Source organism: Tupaia chinensis, unplaced genomic scaffold (assembly GCF_000334495.1).
Source record: "Tupaia chinensis unplaced genomic scaffold, TupChi_1.0 Scaffold138136_1, whole genome shotgun sequence".
Lineage (NCBI taxonomy): Eukaryota > Metazoa > Chordata > Mammalia > Scandentia > Tupaiidae > Tupaia > Tupaia belangeri.
In genome coordinates, this window is record NW_006198035.1 from 355,937 (window position 1) to 379,043 (window position 23,107).

Consider the following 23,107-nt stretch of genomic DNA (forward strand, 5'->3'; position numbering starts at 1 on the left):
GTGTTGGGGCTCAGTCCTGGATCTTCTCCATTCTTCACTGCCTTGTCCTTTAAAAATAAAAAAAGAAAAAGGAAAAGAAAAGTCCCTAACCAGGTCTAAACATGCTGTTCTTCTTTTCTTCTTTTCTATCTTGTCAATCATCTTATCATTCTCCGGTCCTGCAGCATGTCCCTACCAAGATGGAAGCCGGAAGACCATTCTTTTGGGTGGGGTGGGTTGTACTGCCTGGAGAGACCCAAGGGAGCCAGTCTTGTGTATTTTGTTCTGGGTGTTGGTACACAGATGTATACATGTGTAAAAATTCATCGAGCTGCACACTTAAGATTGTACGAATTACTCTACATAGACCTTGTAGACATTCTCTGAAAATGCCCTTACTCATACCATAGTTGTATGACTCTTCAAGTTACCTTTCCAGAAGGCCTACATTTGCAGCAAGACTGCAATAAAATTTTGACCTATTCTTGTAACAAAACTATCTGAAAAGCTTTCTGTAACATTCCCTGTGATTCTCTTCTCTTTTCCCAAAAGGGAAGACTTTCTCAGGTGGGCATCTGTTGTTTTGCCTTTGTAACAGCCATTCTTCATTTTCAGATTCCCATACTGATTTTCCTTGAGGGCAAACACTCCTCCCCTGTGGCCTTAGAGGAACTGTCAATCAGAGCGTTAAGAACAGAAGACCCATCTTGGGCCAACCAGGTGCGTGATTCTGGTACTCTGAATCAGGACAGCAAATCATGATTTAATTAAAGAAGGGCCATGCAGGACCTGAATTCCAGACTGCCTTCTGCTTCCTACATCTCCACACTTGCCTGGTGCCTCCCTTCCTGAGGACTGATTCTTTGTTTTAAGAGGGAGATTTTTGGGGGGACCAACAGAGAGACGAGAGACAGGAAGCTAGAAATCACCCCCTGGGGCGATGACCATGCCGCAGTCCCCTCTCCTCCAGTCTCCTGGGATTTTGGGTATGTACGCACACGTGCCCAGCCTGAATTTGAAGCCACCAGGTCTGTGACTCAAACCACCGTAGACTCCGTGGGAGTCCAGCATTGATATAACCATTATGCCATCTGCTGGTCCCAGGTTTACCTTCCATTCTACAAGGTACTTTCTTCCACTACATTGCTCCTTGTTGAAGTCAGCCAGCATTGATTTTCTGTTCCTGGCAATGAAGGAACTTACTCAATCACCCACCTAGGCTTTCCAAAAAGGAACCTAGGTCTTACAGAGACCGCTGAAGGGCGACCTCAGCAGGGTGACTAGTGCACTTTTGTCTGAAACAAATGTCTAATTGGAAGAACTGGGACACAGGCATGTCTAGAGACGCAGGGACTCTCCCTGGTAGACTGGGATGTATAGTCCTCTTAGCTCTTGGCCACTCAGAGGTCACCTGTGGACCCCAGGGCAAAGCAGACCTGAGTTGAAGGTCTGGTTCTACAACACACCAGCCAGCTGTCATTCAGGCCTGTCCTTGTCAGCCTCTGCGTCCAGCTGTGTGTGATTTCTGCCTTTAGCCAGATTAAACTGTAGGCATCCCTTCCCACCATTCCTATAAATTTCAACTTTGCAGGCACAGTCCTGGTATCCCCAGACAGTGTTGGTGGGTTGGTGGGTCTGGGGAGTGACCTTCACATCATCAGTCAGCATCGTTTATGTGGAAACTATGACAGTATCTGATCTTCAAATTTCCAACTTTTCCTGGGACTTGAACTGTGGTCGGCCATGTGGGAATGTCCAGTACCTTAACTACCATGCCACCTGCTGGTCCCCAGTTCTTTTCTTATTAATACATAAAATAATAATGGATTTTAAGATGGAGGGCGTCTTAGACTTAATAAAAATAAATGTTACTAAATAGAATGATTAGTTTCAGGTTTTTACACTTATTTATCTGTTTATTTGTTGTGACTTTTCTCCCCCCCTTTTTTTTTTGGAGAGGTTTTTGCTACAGGGCGCGTGTGTTGGCCAGAAAGACAGAGAGACAAAGCGAGAAATCAGCCCTCAGGGGGTTGGCCATGCCGCAGTCCCTTCTCCTCCATTCTCCTCTTGGAATCTTGAGCACGCACGCACATGCTCCTGGCATGAGTTTAAGCCACTGGGTCCAGGATTCGAACTGCGGTCATCTACATGGGAATCCAGCAACATAGCCATTACGCTAACTGCTGGTCCCATTTGTTGTGATTTTTCAAGACACAAGGTCCAGGACTCAAACCGTGGTTGGTCATGTGGGAGTCTAGTGACTTGAACCACCATGCTACCTGCTGGTCCTTTAATTTAGTATTTTTAACTTAGTAAATATTTTACATCCCTATTTTAATTTGCTAATTAATTTTTACCAAAATTGTTTATTTATTCCATCATTTATTTTAATTTGACCAGAGAGAGACAGAGGAAGAGAGAGTGAAAGTGAGAAAGCAAGCCACCAGGTCTGGGACTTGAACCATGGTCAACCATGTGGGAGTGTCCCACACCTTAAGCACCATGCCACCTGTTGGTTCCCCTAACAGATCCAATTTTATCCATTACTTGATGAGCCCTGTAGTTCTGGAAATATGCCCCTCCTCCAGTTCTGAGAAATGTTCTTAAGTTTTCTTTCTTTTTTAATTTTTCAATTTTATTTGCTATTATTAATATTTTTTAAATGTTGCAATAGGAAACACACACTCACCAGAGAGAGAGGGAAAGTAAGCCACCAGGTCTGGGACTTGAACCACAGCCGACCATGTGGGAGTCCGGCACCTCCAGTTTTCAAGATTATCTCCCCTCTATTATTTTAGTTCTGTCTTTCTCAAACTCCGAAGTTGGGCTCCTAGACTTATTTTTAAATGACGAATTTGTTTTAATAAGGACTCTTAGACTTCCTTTCCCCACTAGATACAGGTTTGTAGTAAGAACTCAAATGATTTGAAATTAACTTCATTTCTAATTGGTAAAACTAAAACAGAACATGGAGTCCGAAAGAAGAAATCTAAGTATGTGGGAAGAAAGACAACTGGATACCTCCAACAGCTCATAAAAGGGAAAAACCAACCCAGTCCTGACAGACTTAGGAGTTCCTTGTGGTTTGAAATGTTAAGAAGCATGAGGGAACTTCAAAAAGCTCAGGGAAAAGTGGAATTAAGTACAAGTTTATTCTAGTGCTAAAATAAAATTGAGATCTATGCAGCTTTTTGATAATGTACATTTTCATAAACTTGCTACAGGGCACATGTGCTCACCAGATAGAAACAGAGAAAGTGAGAAATCAAGCCACCAGGTCTAGGGCTCGAACCAATTGGCTCTTAGGAGTCAGTGCCTTAGCCACCACACCACCAGCTGGAGAGCCATAAACCTTTTTAAAGACTGCGTATGTCAAGGTAGAAGAAAAACAAGTCTTGGAAACCTTCATTGTATTACAGAAGTATTTTCTTACTGCTAAATGATTCACATATTGGGAAGACTAAGTTACAGTTCTTTACATTTCATCAATATTAAATAATTGATCAATTTAATCAATATTAAATGTGAAGTATGACCTAGTTCTGAATTGTGTTTTTCCCTTTATGAGCCATTAAAGGTATCCAACTTTAGCTTTCCCAAGAGCTCTTTTTTTGGTGTAAATTTTAGAACTGCATCTTGTTCTCGTGTCATGAATGCACTATTTTACCATTAACAGTTTGGTTTTTTTTTTTTTGGTTTTCTTTCTGCATATCGTTTCCTTTTTTTATTTCTTCCATGAGCAAAAGAATCCAAGAAACGGAGAGGAAGCACCCCTAGCACTGTCTTGATGCTGAGATCCACCCCGCTGCAGCCAGTCCCAGCACATGCCGGGGTACACAGGGAGGGATCCAGACACAACCACCAAACCTTCTCCTATGGGTCAGCCTTGCAGAGCTACTCCTGCACCACTGTCTGATTCTGTTTCCTTCTAAGATGCTTTCTTCTGTTGATTTTTTTAAAATTAAATTTATTTATTCATTTATTCTTAATTTGAACAGAGAAAGAAACAGAGAGAGCTAGAGAGAGAGAGGGAAACCAAGAAATCAAGCCACCAGCTCTGGGACTTGAACCATGGTCGGCCATGTGGGAGTATCCAGCACCTTAGCCACAATGCCACCTGCTGGTCCCCTTCTTCTGTTGATTTTGATCGCCCATATTAAATGCTTTCTTACATGGTGACCTGCAGCTATCTGCTCAAGTTTAGTAATGCTTCTGCGTTGTTTGGGAAGTTTTGTGAGTGGGCTTGGTGACTGAGGCTCCAGCCTATTTCACTAGTGGGCAGTACCATACTCTCTGCTGGTCCTAGGATCCTCCATCTTTGGTGCCACTTTGTTCCTCTTTCCACAGGCTCCTTAAGCTGACTCTCAGCCTTGTGGGAGTTTTTCAACAATGAAAATCAGATTGTTTCTCAGATTTCCCCCCCTGCTGGGCAGCCTTCCTGGGTCTACCAGTTCAGTTACGGAGGATCTGCTTTCCAGCATCCAAATTTTTGTTGCTGTTGACTCTTCTTTCTTTAATCCTCGATGGCTTATGCCATTGAGAATCCCCTTCCTGTCATTGTCACACACTAAATCCATCTAGTCCATCTATTGTGAATGGCTATGTTGCTAATGTTCAAACTTCTTAAAATTAAAAAGTTATTAGCTTCAGGGACCAGCAGTTAGTGTAATGGCTATGTTGCTGGACTCCCATGTAGTCGACCGCGGTTTGAGTCCCGGACCCAGTGGCTTAAACTCACTCTGGGCGCATGTGCGTGCCTGCCCAAGATCCCGAGAGGAGACTGGAGGAGAAGGGACTGCGGCATGGCCATCCCCCCTGGGGGGTGATTTCTCGCTTTCTGTCTCTATGTCTCTCTCTGCCTTTCTGGCGAGCGCATGCGCCCTGTAGCAAAAACCTCTCTCTCAAAAAAAAAAAAGTTATTAGCTTCAAACCAAATGATCATACTGATAACCAAGATTTTTTTTTAAGAGACTCTTTGCTATAGATTTTTGCATGTGCTCCTCTGAGAGGCCAGAAAGAGACAGACAGACAGAAAGTGAGAAATCACCACCCAGGGGCATGGCCACACTGTAAACCATTCCTCCATTCTCCTCTTGGAATTTTGGGTATATACACACACACATACCTAGCTTGGGTTTCAATTCACTGGGTCTGGGACTCAAACCGTGTTTGGCCATGTGGGAGTCTGCCACCTTAACAACTGTGCCACCAGCTGGCCCCTAACCCAAAATATCTTTAAGCTCTGGATCAAAAAGCACTCAAACATGGATTATTTTTTCTGACACTGATGACAACCCTGGATGGTTCTGTTTTATACACAAGCAAATCAATAACCAAGAATGGGGCCAGCCTGTGGCATGGTTGTGAAGGTGAATGGATCCCAATGGCCTACTGCACGGTTCAAATACAGGACCTGGTGGCTTAGAAAACATACCAAGCATGAATGCATGCGTGCTCAAAATCCCCAAAAGAGGAAGAAATGGAGAAGGTATTGCTGTGTGGCCTTGCCCCATGCAGGGTGCTTTTGCACATCTCCTTTCTCTGTCTCACTCTCCGGAGAGCACTCATGCCCTCTAGCAAGAAGAAAAGGAGAGTCGAGAATGGTTCGCATGCCTTATTTAAAGCCATCTGTCTACAAGCCATATTTGAAAGGCTGACTACTAGACTATAAATATTAAAATTTTAATCAGAAGTCCTCATTTAAAAACAACCCAATTTTCAACTGCTCTTGAAAAATGGGAAAATGGAGCAGCATCGGATCTACACTTTCCATGGTGATAGTCCTCTGAGGTCAAATCTCCGCTGCCCCTTTCAGATGGGTCATGAGCCCTCCAGGTTACCTCAGCCTCCAGCCAGCTACTTCACTTGTGTTTTACTAGGAAACATTGGAATTTGAGACAGGAAAGGGAGAAATCTTTTTATTTAGAAAGACAAAATGGAACTTAGTCCATATGCAAAAATAAATCTGTACACAAGCCACTTTCTCTGTGTCCCTCTTGAGTAGGTTAAATATTTTTCTCAGAGACCAGAAACTCAAACCAGAGGTACAAATCCACAGAGAATATGCATATTTTGTGTCCTTCCCCCGCCCCCCCAACAAGCTGCATATATTTGTGTAAACATTTATTGAGTCATAAAACATTGTCTAGTACCGCAGACAGATGTGTTGGGACAAAAAGAAATGAAATCACTAAAACAGCAACAAGGGCTGCTTCACCTGGCTTGGTTCTTCAAGGCTGCATTTGATGACAAATCCCCGTGGTGACTTGGGATGGTTGGGTGATATTCAGAAGCAATGAGATTTAGGAGTCTTTTTTTTTTCTTTCTTTCTGACACCCATACGGCCTACTATTTATTTAATTCTTTTTCTCTTACCTATAGCTAAACTGAAGGGGCAATTAAACTCATTTAACAGTTAGTTTTATTCCCAGGAGCCTTCAAATGACAGCAACTCACCAACCCTAGCTGCAGCCTAGCCTCTTACTAGCAGCATCGCTGTGGAAGACTCTGCCTTTCAGGACCTCGGTTTCCCCATCTGTGAAGTGGAGGGACCGGATGACTGATAATGGTAATGCCAGCTCTGCTAATCTGGACTTTCAGCTGCTGCTCGCTCTCGAAGATAGTGTCTGATGTCTTCCCAGTTAGGCAGACAAGTTCTGTCTGTTTTTCTTTCAATAATATGCCCAGCCTTTGTGGAAAAAGCTGCCTTACCAGGTTTAGAAGGCACAAAACTAGGTTTTGAGGGTGAAATAAGTTCTTCTGTTGGCTCAGAAGGATCTCAACATCTGGCAAGTTCATTGTTTACTCTCGGTGGTCCTTTAAGAAGCATCTGCTGGCTGGACATTCAGGCGATCACAGCCTCCTGAGGAAGATGGGGACCAGCTACTGACAGTAAGGCTATGTGGGTGGGTGGTGGTGGAATTGAGGGGGTGATGGTTCAGGTCAATCGAGACAATGAATTGGCAATTGGGCGGAGGAACCAGAGCTCCCAAGAGTGACAGCAGTGACTACAGCTGGCTCTCCAGTTGTTAACATGCTTATGGAGCGCCCACTCCAAAAACATAAGGCACTGTCTTTTTGAGCACTGGAGGCCATAGAGCTGAGATAGCTCCTGCCCTCAGCAGTTAAAGCAGCTCTCAGTCAAGGGTCAGACAGAGGTGGATACACTACAGCCCCAGAGGACCACCTGCTTTTATCAAGTTTTACTGGCATACTGCTCACACTTGTTTACGTGTCCTCTGGCTGCATCTGCCCTACGACAGCAGGGCTGAGTGGCTGCAACAGAGGCCAGGCCAGACCTAAAATCTTTACTCTCAGGTCTTCACAGGAAGGTCCGCGCATCCCTGCTAGAGAGGAGCTGACATCTAACAGAGGAATTAGACAGATGGGTAAGGGAACACAGCTAATTTGTAGAATCTCAGAGAGGGAGGAGGCTGGCTGAATTAACATCCTCAAATAGAAGCATGCCTTACGGGAGGCTTGATTACTTTAAAGAGCTAAGTCACAATGAATTTCTTATTTATGTTTCGCATGTGCAATTTAAGTTTATGTACTGATTTAAAATACACACAACTTCACACAAGCCAACTACTGAGCAGGTACAGATGGAAAAGGGTGAGCGGTTCCAACTTCTAAAGGAAAACTCGCTGTGGTGAGTCCACACGCAAATACCAGGGACACTGTCATTCACAGGGGGTCTAAGGGATTTTTCATGGGTACTTTTTTTGTAATGGCCAAAAGGTGCATGTATTCATTAGAGAGAGAGAGGGAGAGAGAGAAAACACTTCCCAATGGGGTGTGGTCATGCTCGAGTCCCTTCTCTCTTTCTCCATCCAATCAGGATTCTGGGCTTGTCTACACTGTTTTTCAAGCAGCCAATGCTGGGATTTGAACTGTGGTTGGCAATGTGGGATCCAGCTCCCTTAGCCCCTAGAGTACAGGTTGGCCATCAAGGGTACTTTTTACACTACTTGATTTTTCTTTGAAGGAACCTATTGCTCTCACAGGTTCAAGACTCCACAGTACTCAATACTGAAGTGTTGAAGGACCTGTTTTAGTGACCAGATTACAACGGTTTGTATGTTATGTCCTGCTTTATGTTTTTTTTTTTTTTTTTTTACACAAAAATGGAAGGTTCCTTTTGCATTTGGGGTCCGTCAATCAAAACAGTCTGCTTTCTTTGCTATTTGCAACATCAAATGAAATCATACTAAGGTGAAACCCAACCTCTGTTTAAAGGGAGATCTCATTAAATAAAGACAACCACAGTCTGGCCCTGGGGACACTAGAGGAATTAATGAGTGTTTATAGTTCCTGCCCTCTCATTTCTCAGACATCTTAGATAACATCTCCAGGGGCAGCTGCTGAAAACATCCTGCTGCAGATGCAGAGAAGATCGGCCTAGCTTCAAGAAGAAAACACGAAGGACAGGTTGGAGAGCAGATTCTGCAGAAGAACACCAGATGCTACAAACACGCCAAGGATCACTATAGAAGGGACGCTTCAGTCACACTGTGGATGCTGCCACTGAGATGCAGAGCACAGGCCTGCCTGGAGGAAAGGCCCCAACCCTCCATGTCACTGTCCTGACACCTGAGGCATGGAGGGCGCCCTCTTCCACAAGCTGACACAGGAGCTAGAGGTAGTAAACGTGTGCGTACAGAAGCCCGACCTGGTTCGTAAAGCCCACTGTGGAAGGCATGCTTGAAAATGCGATTTGGCTGGGTTCCAGAAACTCTGTTGCATTGTGGGAGGAAATGAAAGGTTAGAAATCAGTCGGCGTGCAAGGCCCTCTCCCACAGTAGCAGGGGTCCTGAGTGTCGTACGACCTCACATCCACCGAACAATGCTGTGCACGCTTCCAACTGCTCTAAGAAGGCTTTGCACTAAGTCACGACAACACACCCCATACAACGTTAACACGAAGTGCTACATTCCCACCCCGATGCATCAAACACAGGGCTCTGTGGGCCTGAGATTTCAGTCCAGCCTGAAAAGGCTGGTGAGTAAGAGTTCTAATATTGTCCATCCAAGGTAGAAAAGTACTCTCTTATATCTCATGACCAAAAAAAAAAAAAAAGAAAGAAAAATAAAAACAGAACCTCAAAATGATAGACTAGTTCACTATGCTGCTTTTCCAATCCCCACTCCCCTAAAATACTGCCCTAAAGGACAGCTATAGTATCTTTGCAAGTATGCAAGTAGCAAAGACATTTTCAAGAGTCAAAAAATGAAATACAAAAGCCAATTTACAACACACTGCATACTAAAAATGCCTCCTCTCCCCAAACTAAACAAGTTATTCTTTTTTTTTTTTTTTTTTTCTTTCTCATAGCCCTTTTGCTTGGGATTAGCTGGCCACGATTTCCCAGCAAGTCATTCCTCCATCTGGGCCCAGGCCTCCTCTGCCTTCTGGTAGTACTTGGTGGCCAGCCGGCCCTTCATGGCTTCCATCGCTGCCTCAGCGGCCTGGGTGTACAAGTCCCCTGAAAGACACAAAGTGGGGCACAAAGAGGTGAATTGGGTTGTTTCTGCCAGCCAGTGTCCCCCACCCCTTTCAGAAAAGTACCTGGAAGTTTTTTTTTTAGGAAGCCAAACTACTACTTCACCCTTTCCCTCTAGGTGATCAGGATGGGGCACGAAGGATGAGCACCTGATCAAGCCTGGCCAATTAGAGTTAGCCATCTCAGTGAACCACAGGGATTGGTTTAGGAGTTGGTAGGTGACTAAATCTGAGCCAATGAGAACCAGGCTGAGGACTTTTGTAGGGCTAACTGGGGGTGTAGGAAAGTGGAAGAGCTAGAGATTATAAACAGCTTCCTGTCAGCTTAGGCCAGGTTTTCCCACCAAATGAATTTATGTAAACTTAACAAACACACTTTCGGTTTTAGAAATGCCAAATAAGGAATTATAGATTTTACATTTTTCTAGTTGTTTAATTTTGTTCCCTTGCAGGACATGTGCATTCACCAAAGACAGAGAGAAAGTGAGAAAGCACTCCCCAAAGGGGTGGCCATACTGCAATCCCTTCTCCCCCATTTTCCTTTTGGGAGTTTGGGCAGGCACATGCAGCCAGTGAGTTTTTCAAGCCATTAAGTCTGAGACTCAAACCACGTAGTTGGCCATGTGTGACCCAGCCACCCTAACCACTGTGTTGCCAGCTGGTCCTCATTTTCTTTTTTTTTTTTAAAGACTTATTTTATTTAATTTCACTTATTCATTAGTTTATTTTAATTTGACCAGAGAGAAAGAGACACAGAGAGAGAGAGAGAGGAGAGAGAGAGAGAGAGAGAGAGAGGGGAAGTGAGAAAGCAAGCTATCAGGTCCAGGACTCGAACCATGGTCACCCATGTGGGAGTGTCCAGCACCTTAACCACCACACCACCTGCTGGTCCCCCCTCATTTTCTTTATACAACTTTGAAAACCTTTTCAAATTTAACCTCATCCTCTATAGGTGACATCAGGAATTTGGTAGGGTAGGTATGTGTGAGGGACTAAATGCGCCCTGGCCCAGCAATTTGCTGCAGCCCTAATGATGTTACGGGAAGGCAGGGCCTGTGAGGAGGGTGATAAAGGTACATGAAGTCATTAGGGTGGGGCCCTACCTGCATAGGGCTGGTGCCCTTAGAGGAAGGGGAAGAGACGTCAGGATTCTCCCTCAGCGTGCACACACACAGGCCATGTGAGTACACAGCAAGAAGGTGGCATGTGGGACCAGCAGTTGGCATAATGGTTATGTCACTGGACTTGCATGTAGTTGACCGCGGTTCGACTCCCAGACCTGGTGACTTAAACTCACACTGGGCCCGTGTGCGAGTGTGCCCAAGATCTCAAGAGGAGAATGGAGGAGAAGGGATTGCGACGTGGCCATCCCCCCTGGGGGGCGATTTCTTGTTTCTGTCGCTCTCTGTCTTTCTGGCGAGTGCACAGGCCCTATAGCAAAGACTTCTCCAAAAAAAAACAAAGCTCCCACAAAAAAAAAAAAAAAAAAAGGTGGCATGTACAAGCCAGAAAATGAGCTGGCTGGTACCCTGATCTTGGACTTTGCTATGGATAATGGCTTATCTTTCAGAGTTTCGTGTTTTGGAATTTTCATTTGGGGAAGTGGTGATGCCTAATGAGTAATGATGATGATGACTGCATCGTGGGAGGTGACGCTCTTGTGAATAGAGTAATGATGTCTTAAAAGACCTAGCGAGTTCCAGCTCTCATGAGAATGGATTAGTTCTCGCGAGAGCTGGTTGCCATAAGAGAGAGAGAGCACTGCCCACAGCTTTCCCCACCTTCCCCCCACCCCCGTGTCTCTCTCTGCATGCTCTGGCATCCTCTGTGCTTCCATCAGGCAGGTGATAGGCCAGGCCAATGCCAGGCCCACATTTTTTAACTTTCCAGCTGCCAAACCTGTGGGTCAGTAAACTCCTATTTCTTAATAAATCACTCGGTCTTGGGAACCAGCAGTTAGCATAATGGCTATGTCGCGGGACTCCCACGTAGTCAACCGTGGTTCGCGGCCTGGACCCGGTGGCTTAAAACTCACGCTGGGCGCGTGTGCGTGCGTGCCTAAGATCCCGAGAGGAGAATGGAGGAGAAGGGATTGCGGCGTAGCCATTCCCCTGGGGGGGTGATTTCTTGCTTTCTGTCTCTCTGTCTCTCTCTGACTTTCTGGCGAGCACATGTGCCCTATAGCAAAAACCTCTCAAAAAAATTTAAAAATAAAATAAATAAATAAATCACTCGGTCTTGGGAACCAGCAGTTAGCATAATGGCTATGTCGCGGGACTCCCACGTAGTCAACCGTGGTTCGCGGCCTGGACCCGGTGGCTTAAAACTCACGCTGGGCGCGTGTGCGTGCGTGCCTAAGATCCCGAGAGGAGAATGGAGGAGAAGGGATTGCGGCGTAGCCATTCCCCTGGGGGGGTGATTTCTTGCTTTCTGTCTCTCTGTCTCTCTCTGACTTTCTGGCGAGCACATGTGCCCTATAGCAAAAACCTCTCAAAAAAATTTAAAAATAAAATAAATAAATAAATCACTCGGTCTTGGGAACCAGCAGTTAGCATAATGGCTATGTCGCGGGACTCCCACGTAGTCAACCGTGGTTCGCGGCCTGGACCCGGTGGCTTAAAACTCACGCTGGGCGCGTGTGCGTGCGTGCCTAAGATCCCGAGAGGAGAATGGAGGAGAAGGGATTGCGGCGTAGCCATTCCCCTGGGGGGGTGATTTCTTGCTTTCTGTCTCTCTGTCTCTCTCTGACTTTCTGGCGAGCACATGTGCCCTATAGCAAAAACCTCTCAAAAAAATTTAAAAATAAAATAAATAAATAAATCACTCGGTCTCAGGTGTTTCTGTTAGCAATGCAGTAACAGACTAAGACTGACTTCTCATCCTCCAGACTGAGAAATAAATGTCTGTCGTTTAAGCCACTTAGTCTATAGCATTGTGTTATGGCAGCCTAAACAGATTATGTAACAGGAAAAGACATAATTTAATCCACTGATGACTGGGTTAACAAAACAATGGATGGGGGACCAGCAGTTAGCGTAATGGCTAATGTTGCTGGACTCTCATGTAGTAAACTGTGGTTCAAGTCCCAGACCTGGCGGCTTAAACTCATGCTGGGCGTGCCCAAGATCCCGAGACGAGAATGAAGGGGAAGGGATTGCGGCGTAGCCATTCCCCTGGGGGGGTGATTTCTTGCTTTCTGTCTCTCTGTCTCTCTCTGTCTTTCCAGTGAGCGTACATGCCCTATAGCAAAAAACCTTCCAAAAAAAAAGGATGGGATAACAAAACAATGGGATATTATTTGGCAATAAAAAGGAGTGCTACAACATGGGTATAGGTTGAAAACATAACGAAGTGAAAGAAGCCAGATATACAGGTCACGTTTTAAATAAAGTGTCCTCGGCAGGCAAACCATTATGGACAAAAGGTAGAGTATTGGTTGCAGGGGATGGAAGGAGAGGAAAGTTGGGGTGATGGCTAACTGCTATGAAGTTTCTTTCTGGGGTGATAGAAGTGATCTAGAATTAGACAATAGTGGTGGGTGGACAACATTGTAAAGGTATTAAACATCACTGAATTGCATGCTTTAAGATTTTTTTTTAAGTTTTAATTTGTTACAGTTTTGCTATAGGGTGTGTGCACCTGCTGGAGACAGAGAGAGAAAGAGAGAGAGAGAGAGAGAGAGAGGAATCACCCCCTGGGGAGATGGTCATACAGCAATCCCTTCTCTATCCTGTCAGGCTTTTGGAAACACACATGGGTCCAGCATGTTTTTCAAGCTGCCGGGGCCAGATTCTTTTTTTTTTTTTTTGAGAGAGGTTTTTGTTATAGGGCGTGTGCGCTCGCCAGAAAGACAGAGAGACAGACAGAAAGCGAGAAATCACACCCCAGGGGGGGATGGCCATGCTGCAATCCCTTCTCCTCCATTCTCCTCTCGGGATTTTGGGCATGCACGCACACACACCCGGCGTGAGTTTAAGCCACCAGGTCCAGGACTTGAACCGTGGTTGACTACATGCGAGTCCAGCAACATAGCCATTAATGTCAACTGCCGGTCCCCCAGGACCAGACTTCTAACCACAGCTGGTCATGTGGGATCCGACTTCCTTATCCAATAGACTACAGGGCTGCCCCTAGCTCAATTTTTAAAAATTGCAAAACAACGTCGACCAAAAAAACCCAACTATATAACCATAAAATAAAAACATCTGCATATCGGCTCCATAAAGCCCCTTCCTGAGGGAAGAGACTCTGTCATCTTGTCATGGGAATTAGGTCCCTCCCTGCCCAACTGTCCCACCCAGGGCAGGTCCACCAGGCCCTACCTGATCTCTGCGGGTCCTTCTTCAGCCCACAGCCGCCCGTGAACAGCATCTCGGCCTCCCTGGCCAGCAGCGTGTACCGGGGCTCGTCCTGCATCCCGTCGTACTCGCCGCCCTCATCACAGTCTGTCATCTCCAGAGCAGTGTTGTACCAGTGCAGGGCCTCCTGCCAGTCTTGGCACCTTCCCAGGAGATACAGGGGGAACGGAGGTCAGCATGGCAAGTGGCAGCAGGCCACCTAACAGGGGCTGTGAGTCAGAGATCCCAGCACGGCCATCGTCCATGGCTCCAGACCCACAGTACCCAAAGCCACCATGTCTAAGGGACACTGTTCACATTGTAGATTTACACTTTTTTCCAAAAGAATTATTTATCTTTAGTTGTTATTATTTCTTTAATTTTACCAGAGAGAGACAGAGAGAAAGAAGGGAAAGTAAGAAAGCAAGCCGCCAGGTCTGGGACTTGAACTATGGTCCACTATATCAGAGTCCAGTGCCTTAACCACCCACCATGCCACCTGCTAGCCCCTACATATTTTTTTAAAAGAATTATTTTTATTTAACTTGATTTATTTTATTTATTTATCTTTAACTTGAACAGAGAGGGACAGAGTGAAAGAGAAAGAGAAAGTGAGAAAGCAAGCCGCCAGGTCCGGGACTCAAACCACAGTTGGCCATGTGGTAGTCTAGCACCCTTCACCACCATGCCACCTACCAGCCCACTAGCCCCTACATATTTATTAAGAGGACAGGCAAGTAAGTTTCCTGAACAAAATCAGTAGATAGGAGGACTTCAAAAAGTTTGTGAAAAAGTGGAAGTACAAAATTTTTGATGTGAAAAATTTTGAAATCCATACATAGTTTTTTCATGATGTACATTTGCCATGAACTTTTTGAAGTCCACCCCCACCTATCCTATTACAATTTCCCAACAGATGGAAGGAAAACATCTTAAAGAAGTGGGTCATGTTTCTAGTTGGCTCAAATGCACCCTAGGAGCTAGCAATGACAGTGGCTGGAAGTCCATGCTGAGCTACTCTCTGCCTCAGGGTGGGTGGGGACCCTTTGCAGGCCCCCAGAACCATCTGAGCTCAGCAATCATTCAGCCCTTTTTATGTTCTGCCTGCGCTGGCCAGCCCAGCTCTCCACCTGCACGAGGCAGAGCTTACCCTGAGTGGCTGACTTCTCTCTTCTAACTTGGTCCTTCAGCCCTCAGCTGTGTCTCTTACCTTGGCATAGACCAAGGACATGTACAGGCCCCAGGCAAACCCACACAACACGAAACATACAGCAGGCAGGGCAGCGAGCTTTTTCTTTGAGTGTGCTAAGTATGCACTGCTGAGCATGTGAGTAGCTATTTATAGCACATCAGGAGAGAATGGGGAGATAAGGTCCATGGGACCCATGAAACACTGCAGGTGCAAGAGCTCTAATGATCTGTGGTCCTCTCATTCCTGTGGCCTCCTCGGAGGCCCTACTGACCTGGCACGGGCCTCCAGTCTCAGCTCCCATTAATCTCCCTTCATGCCAGGCTTGCTGGGCAGCTGTCCATTCCCAAACAAGCCAGCTCCCATCTGTTCCTTGGCCCCTGCATCTGCTTTTCCCTTGCCGTGGAATGATAAAATCTGCCTACCCGGCTCCCTTCTAGAAAGACACAGGAGGCTTCTGAGGACAGTGGGGTTGGCTAAGTTCCAGTAGGAGCCACAGAGGGTGAGCAGTGGGTCTCTTTACAAGTTCAATTCCCCCAACGACCTCAGCCCCCAAACTTCTGGGATTTCCCATGAAGCTGGGCTGCCCTTCCCTCCTCCACCTGCAGAAACCAGTCCTCACATCTCAGCCTGAAGGGCAAATGAGATGTGGTGACACCTGCAGAGCCATAGCCTTCAGGAATCCCAAAGCATCTTGAGAAAACTCACTCTGGAGCTTGCTACCTTTCTCTCTTGGAAGTGAAAAATAATACAAAAACAAAAGTAGGAAAAGCCAATTAAAATCTCCCAGCATCCTAACATCTCGGGACAACCAGTCTGAACCTGATTCTGCATTTCAGACTTTCCTCTTAGGCAACTCTTGACATCTACCAGCTAATGTGGCTGCCATTCATCACATGCTTTATGTGCCCACCTCTGAAAATTACCTGAGTGAGAGAAAGAGAGACAGAGAGCCTCAACAGGGTTTAGTCACACCACAATCCTTTTTCCCCAACTCTCCAGTTTGTCAGGATCTTGGGTACATCCATGCACCCAGCATGTTTCCAGTTGACTAGGCCAGGGATTCGAACCCATGGTCGGTCACGTGGCTTCCAGCACTACGCTGCTGCCTGTGCCACCAAGATTGGGCCCCATGTATAGTTTTTTCATAGTACACACTTGCCAAGTACTTTTGAAGACCTCTTGTAATTATTCCCAAATGACAAAGTGAAGAAATCGAGCCCAGTGAGGTAACATAACTTGCCCACAGTCACGGGAGAACCAGGACTAGAACCCAGATCTGTCCTAATACTGAAGGCCAAACGTCCACCTGCAGCGTAGGTGCTAACCAGAGAGGCAGCCACAGTACCTGTCTGGGCTGAGGTTCTGGCCGGTGTCAAAAGCTCGTGCCACCAGGATCATGGACTGTCTGTCGCCAGCTTCAGCCGCCTTCAACAGGTAATCGAATCCTTTTGTTTTATTCTCTTCTGTCTCCTGTCAACACAAGCCAAAGAGGAAGAAAGGAAAGCAAATGAGGCTCACACAAGAGGGAGTTGCCAAATCTCACTCAGCAACCTTGCTCATTTCTTGAGTTCTTTTGAGCACTCTGGGCTGGGGCTGCTGTGGAATCATCCGTCAGTGGTTTTCAGAACCTTCACGGAATTGTAAAACCATCGCCACAATCAATTTCAAAGTGTTAAATAAATAAAGGACTTTGGACTGCCTTCCCCCCTTTGTCCAGTCAGATCCACCCAACACTGGGCCACAGCCAAGTCCACTGAGGTGCCCAGTGCCCATGCTGGACCCAGCCTCAGCCAGCCATTTGTCATCCACAACCCTAGGCCATGTGATGTGGAGGACGGGAACAGACAGGCTGGAACCACACACGCACACCAAGGGCCCCTCAACGTCTCCTAGGCTTTGCCAGATCCCACTCATTCACACCTTTCCTCCCTGTGCCCACCAGCCAGGGAGGGAGGCAGCAATACACTCACGTACGATCCCACGCAGCCACGTCTGCAGCCCTGGCCCATTCTTCAGCCCCAGCTCACGCGTTACTCACATGCTCTGGCTACACTGCTGCCTCCTGTCCTCTGACCTGCGACCTCGTCTTGCCTCTGGGCAGGCATGCACTATTCCCTCCACCTGAGCGGCTCACCTCCCACAGCACCTGGCTCACCCGCTCTGGCCTCTCAGTCTAATTAGATACCCCTTTATCCAGTCCTTCCATGAATGTATGTTGAACACTACCGAATGCCGGGCTTTGCTCCAGCCACCAAAAATGGCCAGAAATAATGGACAGGAGGTCTGTGTTGGCCCCTCCCTTGGTTTGAATGTCCCCATAAAATTTATGTGTTGAGATTTGGTGGTGGCATGAGTAAGAGAGAAAAAATTTAATCCAACTGTTGTGTTTGAAGGTGGGGCCTTTGGGAGGAGAGGAAGATTAAGGTCATTAGGGTGGGGCCCCCATGATTGACTTCTGGTGGGCTGGGTCAGGGGGAGCAGAGGCTTGTACTTGCCTGTACATAGCATGTTTACAGAGCATGTTTTCCAGGCCACTGGGGCCAGGATCCAAACTGCATGGCTGACCATGTGGGATCTGGGTTCCTTAACCACGAGGCAACAGGCCTGGCTTGACACACGGTGGGTAGGAGAGGGAATGACTCCAGGACAGCGACACACGGATGCTGATGCATGTGTGCCACCTCCAACACGCTGTGCCACAGCCGGGGGACCCTCACCCTCATCCTGTGGTGCAGCCACTGGACCTTGGACTTCCAAACCACAAGCACGATAAACCTCCATTCTTAGAAATCATTTGGTTTCGGGGCCAGCAGGTGGCATGGTGGTTGAGGGCACTAGACTCCCACATGGCAGGCCGACTGCGGTTTGAATCTTGGACCTGGAAGCTTGCTTTCTCTCTCTCTCGCTCTCTCTCACTCTGCCCCTCTCTGGTCAAAATGAAAAATAAATAAAGTTAATAAAATAATTATTTTTTAAAAAATCACTCGGTTTCAGATATTTTCTGTTACTGGTGACAGAATGGACTAGAACACCACTCCAGCCCCTTAGGGCCCTTCCTCACTTGTTCCCACCCATGTCTCTACTCCTCCCATCACATTTTCAGGTCATGTAGTAACTGCCTGGAGAGATGACTGTCACCTGTCACCTTCCACTCACTCCCCAAGGACAAAGATCCATTTGACCAAATGGGCACCCAGGACATTTCTGTGGCATGCGTATGCCTCTAGGAGGGGAGGCAGATGGGCTGGCTGAGCGTCACCACCCCCTGCTGGGTCCCCACTGGCTCCTCACCTTTAGGGAGACATCGGCCAGGATGTGGTGAGGCAGCTGCGAGTACATCAGTCCCAGGCCCACGATGGCCTCCAGCTCGCCCAGGTCGGCCGCGTGCTCCAGGTGGTAGACGGCCGACTCGCGGTCCCACTCCTCGTCCTTCTTGCAGAAGCGCCCTCCCTCATGGTAACGCACCATGGCCAGATGCACCTGCCACACAGACCGTGGTGTTGGCCAGGCTGTCTGGGAGGCCAAAGCCACACCCAAGGGCCGCCCAGCCTGCCTGCAGGAGGAAGTGATTAGCAGAAGAGAGGCGTGAGCCGGGGGCTCCGGGTTAGTGCAGACAGGGCTCTGAAATGGGCATCGCCAATACCTTCCCCAAAATGGACTTCCCGATTTTCTTTTCAAGGTCCAGAGCATTAAGCCTTTGCACTTCCAGGGCCACGGCCGAAGGCCTCGGCAGGTGGAGGCGGGAGGAGTTCAGGAGATTCCACTTCTCCACACAGACCTGAAGGGAGAGAACCGAGCAGGGCCGAGTTCACGGGCCCCGGGGCTGGGCTGGCACACGGCCTCGCTGTCAGCAGCCCCCACTGTACTGGAGCCTGGCTCGTGAAACGGGGTGGACTCTGATCCTTTTTCTTGAACAAACAGCTTCAGTTCTAATCATCCAAATCCCAGCCACTCATGGGTGCTGAGATGCGACGACAGGACACAGACAGGACGCAACGGCTGCAACAGCTCAAGAAGCGCTCCCTTTGGGGCCAGAGGTTGGCACAGCTGGACCCCTACCCAGAGGATCCTGCTGGTTGCCGGGACCTCCCAGAGCACTGGGGCACACGTGTGCCAGTAATCCAGGCCAGACGAGACCGAGGGTGGATACCAGCATGAGGACCATGTTGTGGGTGCCTGTCTCTCTCTTTACTCTCTCTCATGGGAGAAATGCATGAATAATCTTAAAAAAAAAAAAAAGCATTTCCCTTCATGTATTAATCTGAGTGCAGTTGGGGGAGTTTCTCCCTAAGCCACCCCTTTGCTGGGCCCCCCTACAAGGTGTGAGATGGGCTTGACTTCAGACCTTTCGGCAAACCCACTCTGTCCCTTTCTCAGTCATCAATGCCATGGGCAACACCAACAGGGTGCTTCGGGATATAGGGTTAGAAAACCCTTCCTCATAGCCCAGATGCCCTGGCCAGAGGTTCTTGCAGGACGGAGCCAGGTAGCTGGGTGAGTGTGCACTGAACACCCTGTGATGCATATGGCCCCCCGCAACAAAGGACAGTCCAGCCTGGAACGCCAGAGTGCCTATCAAGCCGAGAAGACCCTGGCCCAGCCAAGGAACACTATGTGCATGTGACCAGTGTTCTGGGAGGAGAGCAGTCAGGCTTATTGCGGGTAGTCAAGGGAGGCTCCTAGAGGAGGTGTCACAGGGGTCTCAGCTTCGAGAGCAGGAGGAAAGACCAGAGTGGGAGGAAGGACCTCACAGGTGGGAGGGGGAATACACCATAGCAAAGGCTCAAAGGTAAGAGTCCCCACACGTCTGGGCACCGGCTAGAGAAGAGCATGCGGGTGTAGGTCTGGCCTCTCCTAGACTTGCCTGATGGAAACCAGCGCCTGAAATGCGTCTTAGACACACTGGCCAAAGAGCCTGGGGAATTCTTTTAGGACCTCTGTGCTCCCATACATGAAATGGGGCTGAATAACCACAGCCTTTCTCATAGGGCCAGAAGTAAATTAATACGGTAAGGCGCCTTCATGGTAAGCACCTCAAACGGGAGTCGTAACGTCCCTCCAGGATGAGGCGCCCCGGTCTCTCATCCTCCCCACACCTCAGCATCCTGCCTAGGGCAGAGGCTCAAAAAGTATTTGCCAAGGGGATTTGCTCCTTTGCAAAACACACATGGGAGGTGATTGGGCAGGACAGTGACATGAGGGAGGAGACACAGTGATAGAGCCTGCGAGAGGCAGGCAAGCGGCATGACAGGGGTCCCTGGGGTGTGTTACCCGTCCGGAGCTGCCCAGGCTGTCTTCGTCAGACTCGTACCTCCGATTACCGTTGGAGTGGCCCTGGAGAAAAGCAGAGACCAAGTGACCAAAGGTTCTCCCAAGAACCTCCTCCTGAAAAAGGGTGCCACCCTCCCAGGCTCTCTTGGCCCAGAAACCAGCCTGGCCCTCCTGAGTGACCCATTGAGAAACAGCTCGTATACTTCCTCCCCTGCAAAAGGGACACGGGGGCCCCAGGCAGGGTTGAGGTGCTGGTGCGGCCACAGCCTTCCTGTCTCCCCATGTGAACAGACAGAACTGACTCAGAAGCACAGGATTCCAGCGCAAAGCCACGGAAACAGGGCCAGGTCCTTCCTCTGGCTTGTTTGGCCATTTTGGGAAAAAAAAAAAAAGTGTATGCACTAACGAAATTACACAACTGCACTCAGTACACTCACAAAATCACTCATCTTTACAGCCACCAGTGAACGACCGGCTCTGCAGCTTAAAGGTGGACACAATTGAGACCAGCAGACGGCATACTGGTTAAGTCACTGGACTGCCGTGCAGCCGACCGCGGCTTGAGTGTTGGACCTGGAGGCTTAAAACTCACATCAGGGGACCAGCGGATGCTGTAATGGTTACGTCACTGGACTCCCACAGAGTTGATCGTGGTTGACTCCTGGACCTAGTGGCTTAAAACTCATGCCAGGCACATATGCATATGTGCCTGAAATCCCGAGAGGTGTGACTAGAGGAGAAGGAATTGCAGCATGGCCATCTCCCCTGAGGGGTGATTTCTTGATTTCTGTCTCTCTGGATTTCTCTGACTCTCTGGCGAGAGACACCCTATAGCAAAAATCTCTCAAAACAAAAAACTCACATCGGGGGCATGTGTGTGCGTGCCCAAAACCTCAAGAGGAGAATGAAGGAGGAATTGCAGCGTGACCATCCCACCTGGGGGGTGATTTCTAGCTTTCTGTCTTTCTGTCCCTCTGTCTCCCCAGCAAGCACACACGCCCTGTAGCAAAAAATCTCTCAAAAACCCCCACCATTTCTGAAGTTTAATACATAGTCTTAATTACACCAGAGTTCTCATGTCCTAAGATCACAGGGACTGGAGTTTCAACTGTCTCCAAGGATCCAATGCAAAACAAAATCCAACGCTATCTAAAAGACTGATATATTTACAGTAAAAATTCATACGAACTAAGTGCTACCCCTTCCTCTTTTGATTCATCTGTTACCGACAGGAAGATGAGTGTCCGGAAGGCATATATCTGATTCACAGTCATAAAGCTGAGACCAGATGGAGATATCTCCTTGAAGTGCAGGCTGGATTTCAGCACATGGTAAAACATGGCTGGTACTGCCACAGGCTGCTCTCGGTAGGAAGTTGCTGAGGGTCCCTGAGGAAACTGACCTCTGGAGCTCTCCCCAGGACTGGCAGGATCCTGTGCCTCCAAGCAGTGTCCCCCCACACCTATACCAACACCAGGCCAACCTATTACCCAGTATCCACTCTGCTCAGCAACTAACAGCTCCACCTTCATCCTAAGATTTGCCCGCCATTTTTGATGCTCACCGGTATCTAAGCCTCTGCACAGTCCCCGACTGGTCTAGATGACCCTGTTTTATCATCTTCCCTGTATTTATCTTTATGTGAAATAATCTTGCTTATTAATTTATTTGTTATGCTCTAAGGATCCATGCACATTCTCCCTCTAGATTTTTCTCCTGCTGGGGGATAAATGAGGTTACAGGGGACTCTGGTCTCACTTTCCGGGGGTTCCTTACATGTTCTCGAGTCTCAGAGTCGTCCAGTTCACCCCGCTTCTCACTGGGGACCAGCGGATGCTGTAATGGTTACGTCACTGGACTCCCACAGAGTTGATCGTGGTTGACTCCTGGACCTAGTGGCTTAAAACTCATGCCAGGCACATATGCATATGTGCCTGAAATCCCGAGAGGTGTGACTAGAGGAGAAGGAATTGCAGCATGGCCATCTCCCCTGAGGGGTGATTTCTTGATTTCTGTCTCTCTGGATTTCTCTGACTCTCTGGCGAGAGACACCCTATAGCAAAAATCTCTCAAAACAAAAAACTCACATCGGGGGCATGTGTGTGCGTGCCCAAAACCTCAAGAGGAGAATGAAGGAGGAATTGCAGCGTGACCATCCCACCTGGGGGGTGATTTCTAGCTTTCTGTCTTTCTGTCCCTCTGTCTCCCCAGCAAGCACACACGCCCTGTAGCAAAAAATCTCTCAAAAACCCCCACCATTTCTGAAGTTTAATACATAGTCTTAATTACACCAGAGTTCTCATGTCCTAAGATCACAGGGACTGGAGTTTCAACTGTCTCCAAGGATCCAATGCAAAACAAAATCCAACGCTATCTAAAAGACTGATATATTTACAGTAAAAATTCATACGAACTAAGTGCTACCCCTTCCTCTTTTGATTCATCTGTTACCGACAGGAAGATGAGTGTCCGGAAGGCATATATCTGATTCACAGTCATAAAGCTGAGACCAGATGGAGATATCTCCTTGAAGTGCAGGCTGGATTTCAGCACATGGTAAAACATGGCTGGTACTGCCACAGGCTGCTCTCGGTAGGAAGTTGCTGAGGGTCCCTGAGGAAACTGACCTCTGGAGCTCTCCCCAGGACTGGCAGGATCCTGTGCCTCCAAGCAGTGTCCCCCCACACCTATACCAACACCAGGCCAACCTATTACCCAGTATCCACTCTGCTCAGCAACTAACAGCTCCACCTTCATCCTAAGATTTGCCCGCCATTTTTGATGCTCACCGGTATCTAAGCCTCTGCACAGTCCCCGACTGGTCTA

General features: G+C 47.8%; 1 protein-coding gene across 1 annotated transcript in view; it reads right to left on the reverse strand.

Moving 5' to 3' along the window:
• Positions 1 to 6,394: 6,394 nt before the first annotated feature.
• The window catches only part of EEF2K (eukaryotic elongation factor 2 kinase), a gene marked incomplete in the record, with an annotated part of 52,542 nt that continues 35,829 nt past the window's right edge, over positions 6,395 to 23,107 (reverse strand). Inside the window, 6 exon segments of the mRNA XM_014592669.2 lie at positions 6,395 to 9,464; positions 13,804 to 13,982; positions 16,356 to 16,480; positions 18,302 to 18,490; positions 18,654 to 18,788; positions 20,282 to 20,344. Coding sequence (XP_014448155.1) covers positions 9,355 to 9,464; positions 13,804 to 13,982; positions 16,356 to 16,480; positions 18,302 to 18,490; positions 18,654 to 18,788; positions 20,282 to 20,344 — 801 coding nt within the window.